This window comes from Saimiri boliviensis, chromosome 17 (genome assembly GCF_048565385.1).
Source record: "Saimiri boliviensis isolate mSaiBol1 chromosome 17, mSaiBol1.pri, whole genome shotgun sequence".
NCBI classification, from domain to species: Eukaryota; Metazoa; Chordata; class Mammalia; order Primates; family Cebidae; genus Saimiri; species Saimiri boliviensis.
Window position 1 is genome coordinate 55,225,226 of NC_133465.1, and position 13,585 is coordinate 55,238,810.

At 43.9% G+C, this 13,585-nt stretch overlaps 1 protein-coding gene across 21 annotated transcripts in view; it reads right to left on the bottom strand.

Annotated features, from left to right (window-relative positions):
- BPTF (bromodomain PHD finger transcription factor) overlaps window positions 1–13,585 on the bottom strand; it is a 162,474-nt gene that overhangs the window by 24,909 nt on the left and 123,980 nt on the right. For 12 of the 21 annotated variants that reach the window (XM_074388871.1, XM_039475821.2, XM_074388868.1 and 9 more), the window contains 2 exons: window positions 3,802–4,136; window positions 169–342 (listed from right to left, as the gene is read on the bottom strand). In XM_074388871.1, the coding sequence (XP_074244972.1) occupies window positions 169–342; window positions 3,802–4,136 (509 nt within the window). The remainder of the gene's footprint in view (window positions 1–168; window positions 343–3,801; window positions 4,137–13,585) is intronic. The other 9 variants (XM_039475823.2, XM_074388873.1, XM_074388874.1 and 6 more) reach the window with 1 other exon arrangement.

Sequence of the window (13,585 nt, forward strand, 5' to 3'; positions counted from 1 at the left end):
GTAGGTAAAGAAGGAAAAAGAGAAAAAAAAATTGAAAAGGAATTTGTAATGTAAGTGTATAATCAATGTAGAAAAAAAATCTGCTTTTTATTTTAAAATAAATAAGTAACCAGTCAGAGCAATTTGGCTTCCTAAATTATTAAATATGATGCTCTTATCGGAACTCACTGTGACTCATCATAAGGTGTTCTGCAGATACAGTACAATTCCTCACTGCTGCCCTCTTGTGCCCGTTTACAATCATTACAGATGTACACATCCATTTTCTTAGCCTCCTTTTCTGTGATGCCAACACATTCTCCATGATACCAGTTAGTACAAAGATCACAGCCAATATAGAACCTAAAAGTATTCACAACGAAAATGACAATGTAATTGTCATTTTGAGCTGCATGGTACTTAAATCTGTCTTCCCTGCCTTGATTCACTTTTTTTTACAGGGTAACTTCCTGCAATGAGTCAGCTAAACATTCCTGAATACCACCATTCTACCCCTGGCAAACTCCAGTAGCTGACGCTCTATCACGTGTGGAAACATAAAGTCACTCACATCAGTTTCAACAAGTACACTGCTTAGTGAAATATGGGTCTTTAAAAACATACTAGAATTTGAAAAAAGAAACAAAACACTGATGGTAATGTCTTCCTCTGAATGAATGTGTGTAAAACTGTAACAGGCACAAAAACCAAAGCCAAAGAATCAAAGACTTACATCTGTCAAACCTATTCCACAGAAGCCATTTCAATATCAGGGCTATTTCTTAGATAGGTTTGAAAATGTATCTCACAATTTAAATTTGAAAACAAAGCAAAGCGCAAACACCAAGTAGAAGTTACACTACAAGAACATGCAGGTCAGCCAGGTGTAGAAGATAAATGGTCAAAATATGATATGAAGAGAACTAAGAAAGTTACACATAGCAATTCAATCTCTACCAGATTTGCTGAATAAACAATGAAGTCTAATCTAATTAAAAATAATCTCTCATAATGAATTATGGCATGGGCCAGTTTTTCAGTTAATATAATGTTTGTGACAATATGGACAGTGGCCTGGTTAACGGGCAAGGACCTTGGAAGAAGCCGTTTCAATTCAACACCAGGGACCCGGTGTGGAGAACAATGCCAGGACAGTCATCTAAAACCTGTGGGTTCTACAGTGTTTGGTAAGATGGAGCTGTACAAGTGTGTAACTGTGGAGTGCAGAGTGGCCTCTGTCATAAAAGACCTCTAATGACAAAAGGAAAAGTAAATGTAACAAATGCTTACACAGTGTGTCTACAAGTGTTGACAAGGCACTGTGCAGGAACGCCATGTCAAAGTCATAGTGAGAATTACCATGAATCACAGGGAAGCAGACTGGCCTTGCTGATAACCATTGGCACTTAGTTCTACCAAGGCACTTCTTGGTAGATTCACCTAGAGGAATGGAAGTCGTCCTCAAGCTTCAAATTGACCTGCTTCATGAATGTGAAGGGATAATATATGGTTATGTAGTTTATCCTGTTACCACTAACTTTTTTCGTTTTGAGACAGTGTCTTGCTGTAGAGCCCAGGCTGTAGAGCAGGGGCAGGATGACGACCCCATGCAGCCTGGACCTCCCAGGCTCATGTGATCCTCCCACCTCAGCCTCCCAAGTAGTTGGGACTATAGGTGTGCACCACCAGGCCCAGCTTTTTTTTTTTTTTTTTGATGGAGCCTTGCTCTGTCTCCTAGGCTGGAGTGCAGTGTCGAAATCTCAGCTCACTGCAACCTCCGTCTCTTGGGTTCAAGCGATTCTCCTGCCTTGGCCTCCGGAGAAGCTGGGATTACAGGTGTGTGCCACCACACCTGGCTAATTTTTGTATTTTTAGTAGAGACAGGATTTCACCATATTGGCCAGGCTGGCCTTGAACTCCTGACCTCAGGTGATCCGTCCACTTAAGCCTCCCACAGTGCTGGGATTACAGGCATGAGCCACTGCACCCAGCCAATTTTTTGTAGAGAACAGGGCCTCTTTATGTTGCCCAGACTGGTCTCAAACACCTCGGCTCAGGTGATCCTCTGCCTCGGCCTCCCAGAGTGCTTACATTATAGGTATGAGCCATGGTGCCCTGCACTTTTTTCTTTTGAACTATGACTCTCACATGATTTTCACTGCCACAGGTGGGGACTTCTAAGGTACTTTGTGTGTTATGTCCACTGGGTGATAGGCTGTGTTCTGAAAGGATGTTCAGGACTTGAATTTCAATTTTTAGTCACTCACTTTCACTGGATTCCCAGACCAGCCTAGTTTGGGACAAGAGATTACGAACTACTCCTTAAAAACACTAACTCATCTCAACTAAAATAGGGAGAGTGAATGAACCTGGCATACTAAAATGTTAATAATGACAAAATGAAAAACATAAAATAACCACAAAATAATGAGGCGATCACAATGCAGTGGGCACGGGTACATGTGTGCCTCATTTTATGCAATGCAGGCATTTCAAAGAAGTGGTGTGTGAAATGAATTTCTGTGATCTGAATACTCTTAACAGGCCAAAGAACCCTTGTTATTTAAAGAAATTAGGTAAGGAAATCTTTTTAACTGAAAAAGAAAAGTAAGCAAACTCCTCTTTCAGAAATCAAAGTCAATTAGTATATTTTGCTTAAAGTGAGGCACACTTGTATTAAACTGAGGAAAAAATCACCTAACAGGGTTCTACTGTTTACATTATGTGCAATTTCCAATGAAGTAAGAATGAAAAGCAAAGATGCCTTAAGTGATCTGTGTTTAATTCAACACACAGCTCAATCTACCAACAAAGAGTTTTCATTCAGCATTTGCAAACAGATGATCATTTAGATAGCACCACCAAAGCAGCTTTAATGTTGCAACTTGAACATCATTGAAGAGACCAGAATTTTATTTTAGCAATCAATCAGGTATCCACTTAAGGTAGGTATTAAGCATTCCTAATTCTAATGAATTGATTCTAAATGATTATTTTTTAAAGCACAATCAAACTTTTTGGTGCTGTAAAAAATACGGTGGTTAATTGTGGTTTTAAAAAGCTGGCCTATATTTTAACGTTCAAAGTAGAAGTTAAACGTTTTGTAAAATGATAGTAAAGATCAAAAAAACGAAACTACATTTATGTTTTAGTGCCTCTATAGTCTTGTTTATATGACCAAATACAAGTCACAACTGTCAAAAACTGCTTCCAGCTGCCAAATTGTTGGGCGTTACGCTTGAGGAATGGGGAAAAGGAACACTTGTTGCATTTTTCTGGCTTTTGTCTCTGATAAGAAAGTGGAAACTTTGACAAAAATATTGAGTTGCAGTATTTTAATATAAAAAACAGAACTACTTAAAACAAAACAATTAAGAAACCGAACCACTCAGGTTCAAAACCTCAGCCCATTCATGTTCAAATGGTTTCCAGGATTTCATGTATTCACAGTACTTTTAACAGATCCCAGAAAGGATGCTCTCCATTCTGGGAAACAGTATGACACCTCCTTCTCCAGACATCAATTACTTATAGATTTGGAGTTAATTCAGAGGGAAGAGGGGAAAACAAAGGAGCAACAGAAAGCTTGTTTTTGACAGAAAAGAATATAACAAAGGACAATCACAAACACGTGAAATAGCAAATTTTACTTTACTAGCGTCAAGGGTAAGAATATCACATGCAGGACCATGGATGAAACATTACTCTTAAATTTAATATTTTCATTTATATCACTCCCAAAATATTCATTGTCTTCAAAACTGTCAATTTCACAGCTAAACTTTCAAGACAAAAAACTAGAGCTCAAAAAGATCTACTCACTTAGATTCATCATAAGGCGTTTTACAGATACAGTAAAGCTTTGTGTCCTTCTTAGTTTCCTTTGAGGTAGTAGAGATCATTTTCTTCTTCTTGGACTTTGAGCTTGAGTCTTTTTCCTCTTCCCGCTTCCTCTTCTGGGAAGCAGCAGGTAAGGTGGGCGTGGATAGGAGGCCTGTGTGTTGCACAGCAGGTTGAGGGGGAGGTGAAGGTGGAAGGGCTGGAGGGGCTGGAGGAGCTGCCGTCACTGGGGGGCAGGGTGCAGGTACTGTTGTGGCTTGAGCCACCTGCATCAGGTCTTTTTCTTTCTTAATTTTCAGGTCTCTCTTCAGCTCTTCCTGTCGTCAATTAAAGACAATACAAGACTGTCATTAGAGTCATGTAAATGTGTGATCTGGCCAGAAAATGGTACATTACCCACTCCTGTCGAAGTAGTTTCCACAGTTCAGCCTAATGTGAGAGTTTTTTTTTTTTCTTTTTTTTTTTTTTTTTTTTTTTGAGACTGAGTTTTGTTCTTGTCACCCAGGCTGGAGTGCAATGGCGTGATCTCGGCTCACCGCAACCTCCGCCTCCTGGGTTCAGGCAATTCTCCTGCCTCAGCCTCCTGAGTAGCTGGGATTACAGGCACGCGCCACCATGCCCAGCTAATTTTTTGTATTTTTAGTAGAGACGGGGTTTCACCATGTTGACCAGGTTGGTCTCGATCTCTCGACCTCGTGATCCACCCGCCTCGGCCTCCCAAAGTGCTGGGATTACAGGCTTGAGCCACCGCGCCCGGCCTTTTTTTTTTCTTAATACTCAAATTGCACCTTGAGTGAGAGAGTTTTACTTAGTTCCAAACAAGAGTTTTCTTGTAACTTAAACCCAACTAAGACAATTAGAAACAAAAAATGAAGATTATGTAACAACAACTAGAAAGCTGTTAGTTACCTTCAAAGGAGAGCTGAATGAAAGAATGAAGTGGTTAGAACGTCCCTCCTGGCTTGCCCCTGTCCCACCGGGGTTCTCTCTGTGTTTGCTCAGAAGGTTATTTTAAGTATCCTCACCACTGGCTGCTTTCTTCTACTTGCTCTTGCTCTCTGTTCTTACAGTGTGATTGGACTAGACTACATTATGACTTTGAGACTCACAATGTAGTCTGACCAGTAAAAGCAGAAAAGAGGCAGAGTTGCCTTGTTTATTATGATGCTATGTCTAGAATTTCAGACTGGAGGGAGAGTTGGGCAACGTAACATACTAATTTCTTTTGTAAAAAAAAAATACTTCCTTTTTTTTGGAGATGGAGTTTTGCCCAAGTTGGAGTGCAATGCTGTGATTTCAACCCACCGCTACCTCCAACTCCCGAGTAGCTGGGATTATAGACTCGGGCCTCTATGCCCAGCTAATCTTTTATATTTTCAGTAGAGACGGAGTTTCACTACGTTGGCCAGGCTTGTCTCCAACTCCTGACCTCAGGTGATCCACCTGCCTTGGCCTCCTAAAGTGCTGAGATTACAGGCATGTGTTACCACGCCCGGTCAATTTTTGTATTTTTAGTAGAGATGGGGTTTCTCCACGTAGGTCAGGTTGTTCTTGAATTCCTGACCTGAGGTGATCCACCTGCCTCGGTCTCCCAAAGTGCTGAGATTACAGGTGTCACACTGTGCTTGGCCAAGTTTTGGAAAATAATCACAATTTAAAACAATTTTTGTATTTTTTTTTTTTTTTTTTGAGACAGAGTCTTGGCTCTGTCACCCAGGCTGGAGTGCAGTGGCGTGATCTTGGCTCACTGCAACCTCTACCTCCTAGGTTCAAGTGATTCTTGTGCAACTGCCTCCTGAGTAGCTGGAATTAAAGGTACATGCTACCATGCCCAGCTCATTTTTGTATTTTTAGTAGAGACAGGGTTTCACCATGTTGGTCAGGCTGGTCTCGAACTCCTGACCTTATGATCCTCCCGAATCGGCCTTCCAAAGTGCTGGCCTTGTAGGTATGAGCCACCGCCCCTGGCCTTAATTTTTATTTGGACCGACTTTCTTGTTTGTCTGGGCCTGAGGAATTTCCTAGGACATGGAACTTTCAGGTTTTTTGTTTGTCTTTGAGATAGAGTCTTGCTCTGTTGCCAGGCTGGAGTCCAGTGGTGCAATCTCGGCTCACTGCAACCTCTGCCTCCTGGGTTCAGGCGATTCTCCTGCTTCAGTCTCCCAAGTAGCTCCGTGCCCGGCCTCTTTTCATACATTTTAAAAAAAAGTTTTAGGCCTGCTGTGGTGGCTCATGCCTGTAATCTCAGCACTTTGGGAGGCCAAGGCAGTGGATCACAAGGGTGAGAGATTGAGACCATTCTCGCTAACAAGGTGAAACCCCGTCTCTACTAAAAATACAAAAATTAGCTGGACATAGTGGCATGCTCCTGTAATCCCAGCACTCTGGAAGGCCAAAGTAGGCAAGTTATGAGGTCAGGAGATTGAGAACATGCTGGCCAACATGGTAAAACCCCATCTCTACTAAAAATACAAAAATTAGCTGGGCATGGTGGCGTGTGCCTGCAATCCCAGCTACACAGGAGGCTGAGTGAGGCAGGAGAACTGTTTGAACCTGGGAGGGAGGCAGAGGTTGCTGTGAGCTGAGATCGTGCCACTGCACTCCAGCTGGGTGACAGAGTGAGACTCCCTCTCAAAAAAAAAAAAAAAAAAAAAAAAGTTTTAATGAGCAGTGAGGACTACCAGAAGTCGCTTTCATTGCCATCTTGGTTTTGGCTGGCTTCTTTACTGCCTTCTGTTTTTCCTTTTTCTTTTGAGACTGGGTCTCACTCTGTCACCCAGGTTGGAGTGCAATGGTACAATCTTGGCTCAGTGTATCCTTCATCTCTCAGGCTCAAGTGATCATCCCACCTCGGCCTCCTAAGTATCTAGGACCACAGGCATGTGCCACCAAGCTCAGCTAATTTTTGTATTTTTGGTAGAGGTGTAGTTTCACCATGTTGGCCAGACTGGTCTCGATCTCCTGACCTCAGGTGACCCACCTTGGACTCCCAAAGTGCTGAGATTACAGGTGTGAGCCTCCTGTGTCTGGCCAACATATTATTTTCTCAATATGCATTTTGCCATACTTTTTAAGCACACCTCCTTTGCTATATAGTAGTAAAACTTACTCTTGGAAATGATCAAACTGTATCACCCTAGGGGCAAACCCATTGTGATTGGCATCCACAAATATATTTGGTATAAAGAAATCATAGCTATGACTAGGAGTCTTTCTTACTGGAGACAGTGTCTTACTTTGTCACCCTGGACTGCAGTGATACAAACACGGCTTGCTGCAGCTATGACCTGCCAGGCTCAAATGATCCTCTCGCCTCAACCCCTTCAAGTAGCTACAGGTGCTCACCACCATGCCCTGTACATTTTTTTTTTTTTGTAGAGATGGACTCTTGCTGTGTTGCCAAGGTAACTTAACTCCTGAGCTCAAGTGATCTGCCTGCCTTGGCCTCTCAAAGTGTTGGGCTAACAGGCAGGAATGAGACACTTGCACCCGGCCATAAGAATACACACACACACACACACACACACACACACACACACACACACACACACATATTTTGAGATGGAGTTTCGCTCTTGTTACCCAGGTTGGAGTGCAATGGCACGATTTTGGCTCACCGTAACCTCTGCCTCCTGGATTCAAGCAATTCTCCTACCTCAGCCTCCCGAGTAGCTAGGACTACAGGCGCGGGCCACCATCCCCAGCTAATTTTTTGTATTTTTAGTAGAGACAGGGTTTCACCATGTTGACCAGGATGGTCTCGATCTCTCGACCTCGTGATCCACCCGCCTCGGCCTCCCAAAGTGCTGGGATTACAAGCTTGAGCCACCGCGCCCGGCCTAAGAATATTTTTAAAAATCTGACTTAAAAACATTTTTAAAAACTCTTTTAGAGATAGTTTCACCATGTTGGCTAGGCTGGTCTTGAACTCCTGACTTTAGGTGATCCACCCACCTTGGCCTCCCAAAAGTGCTGGGATTACAGGTGTGAGCCACTGCGCCTGGTCAAAATCTGACACGTTTATAAATTTCTACAATAATTTAAAATACCAAAAATAGTCCCAAAACATTTCATTGTGATTATTTTTCTTCCTAAATTTTATAGTCTCTCAGGAAAATAACTTAGCCCACATTTCCTTTAAAGTTTTTTTTTTTTTTTTTTTTTTTTTTTGAGACGGAGTTTCACTCTTGTTACCCAGGCTGGAGTGCAATGGCGCGATCTCGGCTCACCGCAACCTCCGCCTCCTGGGTTCAGGCAATTCTCCTGCCTCGGCCTCCTGAGTAGCTGGGATTACAGGCATGCGCCACCATGCCCAGCTAATTTTTTTGTGTGTGTTTTTAGTAGAGACGGAGTTTCACCATGTTGACCAGGATGGTCTCGATCTCTTGACTTCGTGATCCACCCGCCTCGGCCTCCCAAAGTGCTGGGATTACAGGCTTGAGCCACCGTGCCCGGCCTTTTTTTTTTTAAATGAAGGACTGAATTCATTTTATTTTTCCTTCTTTAAAAAAATTCAGGCCGGGCGCGGTGGCTCAAGCCTGTAATCCCAGCACTTTGGGAGGCCGAGGCGGGTGGATCACGAGGTCGAGAGATCGAGACCATCCTGGTCAACGTGGTGAAACCCCGTCTCTACTAAAAATACAAAAAATTAGCTGGGCATAGTGGCGCGTGCCTGTAATCCCAGCTACTCAGGAGGCTGAGGCAGGAGAATTGCTTGAACCCAGGAGGCGGAGGTTGCGGTGAGCCGAGATCGTGCCATTGCACTCCAGCCTGGGTAACAAGAGCGAAACTCCGTCTCAAAAAAAAAAAAAAAAAAAAAAAAAAAAAAAAAATTCGCCCAGCACAGTGGCTCACACCTGTATCCCAGCACTTTGGGGGGCTGAGGCTGGAGGACCACTTGAGTTCTGGAGTCTTGCTGTGCTGTCCAGGTCACTTAACTCCTAAGCTCAAGTGACCAGCCTGGCCAACAGGGCGAAACCCCATCTCTACTAAAAATACAAAAATTAGCCAGGTGTGGTGGCGCACGCCTGTAGTGCCAGCTACTTGGAAGGCTGAGGTGGGAAGATCCCTTAAGCCTGGGAGGTCAAGACTTCAGTGAGCTGTGATGCCACCACTGTGCTCCAACGTAGATGACAAAGTGAGAGCCTGCCTAAAACAAAATGAAACAGAACAAAAAAACTTTTGGAGATAGGCCTCACTTGATCGCCCAGGCTGGAGTGCAGTGGTGCTATCATGGCTCATTGCAGCCTCAACCTCCCAAGCTCAAGCAATCCCCCTGCCTCCAGCTTGCCAAGTAGCAGAGACTACGGGTGTGTATCACAACACCCAGTGAATTCTCTCTTTTTTTTTTTTTTGAGACGGAGTTTCGCTCTTGTTGCCCCAGGCTGGAGTGCAATGGCGCATTCTTGGCTCACCGCAACCTCCGCCTCCTGGGTTCAGGCAATTCTCCTGCCTCAGCCTCCTGAGTAGCTGGGATTACAGGCATGCGCCACCATGCCCAGCTAATTTTTTGTATTTTTAGTAGAGACGGGGTTTCACCATGTTGACCAGGATGGTCTCGATCTTTTTTTTTTTTTTTTTTTTTCAGACGGAGTTTCGCTCTTGTTACCCAGGCTGGAGTGCAATGGCGCAATCTCGGCTCACCGCAACCTCCGCCTCCTGGGTTCAGGCAATTCTCCTGCCTCAGCCTCCTGAGTAGCTGGGATTACAGACACACGCCACCATGCCCAGCTAATTTTTTGCACCTTTAGTAGAGACGGGGTTTCACCATGTTGACCAGGATGGTCTCGATCTCTTGACCTCGTGATCCACCCGTCTCGGCCTCCCAAAGTGCTGGGATTACAGGCTTGAGCCACCGCGCCCGGCCTGTGAATTCTTTTTTATAAAAACAGGGTTTTGTCATGTTGCCTAGGCTGGTCTCAAAATCCTGTCCTCAAGTGATCTGCCTACCTCAGCCTTCCAGAGTGCTGGGATTACGGATGTGAGCCATACCTCTCCTGGTGTATAAATGATAATTTAAGTGAATCTCTGAAGCTATCGTTTTTTGTTTTGAGATGGAGTCTCACTCTGTTATGCAGTGCTGCAATCTCAGCTCACTGCAACTTCTTCCTTCCGGGTTCAAGCGAGTCTCTTTCCTCAGCTTCCCAGGTAGCTAAGATTACAGGCGCCTGCTACCATGCCTGGCTAATTTTTGCATTAAAAAAAAAATTTTTTTTTTGAGACAGAGTTTCGCTCTTGTTGCCCAGGCTGGAGTGCAATGGCGCAATCTCGGCTCACCGCAACCTCCGCCTCCTGGGTTCAGGCAATTCTCCTGCCTCAGCCTCCTGAGTAGCTGGGATTACAGGCACACGCCACCATGCCCAGCTAATTTTTTGTATTTTTAGTAGAGACGGGGTTTTACCATGTTGACCAGGATGGTCTCGATCTCTTGACCTCGTGATCCACCCGCCTCGGCCTCCCAAAGTGCTGGGATTACAGGCTTGAGCCACTGCGCCCAGCCTCTCAGGAAACTTTTAAACATATCACAAACATTTTATCAAATAAACCTCAATGGCCCTGGTTTAAGGAATCTGTTTCTCTGCCTAGAGACTATCTAGTCTTATAAAGTCAAAAGAGAGGGGCTGGGCACGGTGGCTCACGCCTGTAATCCCAGCACTTTGGGAGACCGAGGCGGGTGGATCACGAGGTCAGGAGATCGAGACCATCCTGGTCAACATAGTGAAACCCCATCTCTACTAAAAATACAAAAAATTAGCTGGGCATGGTGGCACGTGCCTGTAATCCCAGCTACTCAGGAGGCTGAGGCAGGAGAATTGCTTGAACCCAGGAGGCAGAGGTTGCGGTGAGCCGAGATCGCGCCATTGTACTCCAGCCTGGGTAACAAGAGCGAAACTCTGTCTCAAAAAATAAATAAATTAAAAAAAAATAAAGTCAAAAGAGAAGCAGTGTGACAAATGATTCAACAGCTCTTCTCTATTTAAAGAGAAAGACTGAACAACTTCCTAGGGAAACCCTTGAGTTTCATTTCCAAGTTCATATATTTATAACATCATAGAATGGATTTTGGGAAAACCAAGATGGTATAGGGGGCACACATTTTGATCCTCCCTCTCCCTTCAAAAACATACAAGTGAGAGTAAAATATAAAAAAGAGAAATTTAGACTAATATGCTGTTTATGAGGCGGGGATAAGAGCTGGCTCCCTGTTGGGCTACATTGGGCTTCAGGAGAGAAAACAAAAACAAACTCTTCTCACTCAAAATAAGCTTGCAAAACTCAAATGTTTAAAAATGAAAACATGTAATATGAAGAAAGACAAACAGGGCCAAGCATGGTGGCTCACACCTGTAATCCCAGCACTCTGGGAGGCTGAGGCAGGAGGATCACTTGTTTGAGCCCAGGAGTTTGAGACCAGCCTGGTAACATGGCAAAACCTTGTCTCTACAAAAAAAATGACAACAACAAAAACCAAAATTAGACAGACATGGTAGCATGGCACGCACCTGTAGTCCCAGCTACTTGGGAGGCTGAGGCTGAAGGGCTAACTGATCTGGGTAGGAGGAGGCTGCAGTGGGCTGTGGCTGTACCACTGCACTCCAGCCTGGGAAACAGAACAAGACCCTGCTTCTCAAAAAAAAAAAAAAAAAAAAAAAAAAAGCCAATAAAATCAATGGTCTAATCTGAATTCACTCTGAATGAAAAATACAAAAATTAGCTGACCACGGTGGTGGGTGGGTACCTGTAATTCCCTCTACTCAGGAGGCTGAGGCTGGAGAATCACTTGAACCTGGGAGGAGGAGGCTGCTGTGAGCAGAGATTGAGCCATTGCACTCCAGCCTGGGTTACAGAGCAAGACTCCGTCTCAAAAAAAAAAAAAAAAAAAAAAAAGAACAATCTGACAAAAACTTTAATATATTCAAAGATGTAATGAAGTATAAGCTTTATTAAAAAACAAATTATTTTATCAAAAAGACTGGCATGGAGGGAGGAGGAGGAATAAGAAGGTGGCACACAGGATTGTTAGGGCAGTGTAACTATTATGAATGATACTGTGACGATGAATATGGTACATTTGGGATTTGCCAAGTCCATAGAACACGAAAAGTGAAGCTTAATGTAAACTATGAACTTCAGTTAGTAATATTGGCTCATTAATTCTAACAAATGTGCCATGCTAATGTTAATAATAGGGAAAATTGTGTGTCAGTGGGGGAGGAATAATATGAGAACTGTACATTCTGCACGTAAAACTGCTCTAAAAGGGATTTCCCTCTCTGGGATCCCCTCCCACGACAATGTGGGAGCTGGCTTTCTCTCTCTCCCTACTTTTCTTTCTCTCTCTGCCTAATAAATTGCTTTTCTGCAAAAACAAACAAACAAACAAAAAACTGCTATAAAAAATGAAGCCTGTTGGCTGGGCATGGTGGCTCATGCCTGTAATCCCAGCTCTTGGGGAGGCTGAGGAGGGAGGATCACTTGAGGCCAGGAGTTCAAGACCAGCTTGGGTAGTAACAGGGTGAAACTCTGACTCTACTAAAAATACAAAAAGTTAGCCAGACGTGGTGGCACAAGCCTGTAATCTCAGCAACTCAGGAGCTGAGGCAGGAGAATTGCTTGAACCTCGGAGGTGGGTTCAATGTTTATCTTGTAACTGACTGTGTTGCTGAATTATAATTTTTTTTGAGACTGAGTCTCACTCTGTCACCCAGGCTGGAGTGCAGTGGCGTGATCTTAGTTCGTTGTAACCTCTGCCTCCCAGGTTCAAGCGTTTCTCCTGCCTCAGCCTCCCAAGTAGCTGGGACTACATGTACCTGCCACCATGCCTGGCTAATTTTTTTTTTTTTTTTTCGAGGCGGAGTTTCACTCTTGTTACCCAGGCTGGAGTGCAATGGCGCGATCTTGGCTCACCGCAACCTCCGCCTCCTGGATTCAGGCAATTCTCCTGCCTTAGCCTCCTGAGTGGCTGGGATTACAGGCACACGCCACCATGCCCAGCTAATTTTTTGTATTTTTAGTAGAGACGGGGTTTCACCATGTTGACCAGGATGGTCTCGATCTCTCGACCTGGTGATCCACCCGCCTCGGCCTCCCAAAGTGCTGGGATTACAGGCTTGAGCCACCGCGCCCGGCCCTGGCTAATTTTTTTTTGTATTTTTAGTAGAGACAGGGTTTTGCCATGTTGGTCAGGCTGGTCTCAAGCTCCTGACTGCAAATGATCTGCCTGCCTTGGCCTCCCAAAGTGCTGGGATTACAGCTGTGAGCCACTGTCCCCAGGCTTCAATTGTAAATTACTCTCTTGGGGTTTTGATGTAATAACCTTATCACACATAAAAACAATGTTGTCTTCTTTTCTCAATTTTTTGTCTATGGTTTCTTTTTCTTGGCTTAGCACATTAGCCAGAACTTCCAGATATGCTAAGTAACAATGTTGATTGTTGGCATACTTGGGGTTTCTGACTTTAACAGGAAGATCTCTAATGTCTCTAAGATAGATAATGTTGATTGTTGGTTTGATTAATATTTTCTTACTATTTCTCAGGGTTTTTTTTTTTTTTTTTGAGACACTCTCACTCTGTCACCCAGGCTGGAGTGCAATGGCATGATTTCGGCTCACTGCAGCCTCAGCCTGAGCTCAAGTGATCTATCTGCCTCAGCCTCCCAAAGTGCAGGGATTACAGGTACAAGCCACCATGCCTGGCCTACTTCATGCCTTCTTAAAATGTTTAAGACATGTTATGAAATGTTTTACTTATTTATTTTTTGAGAT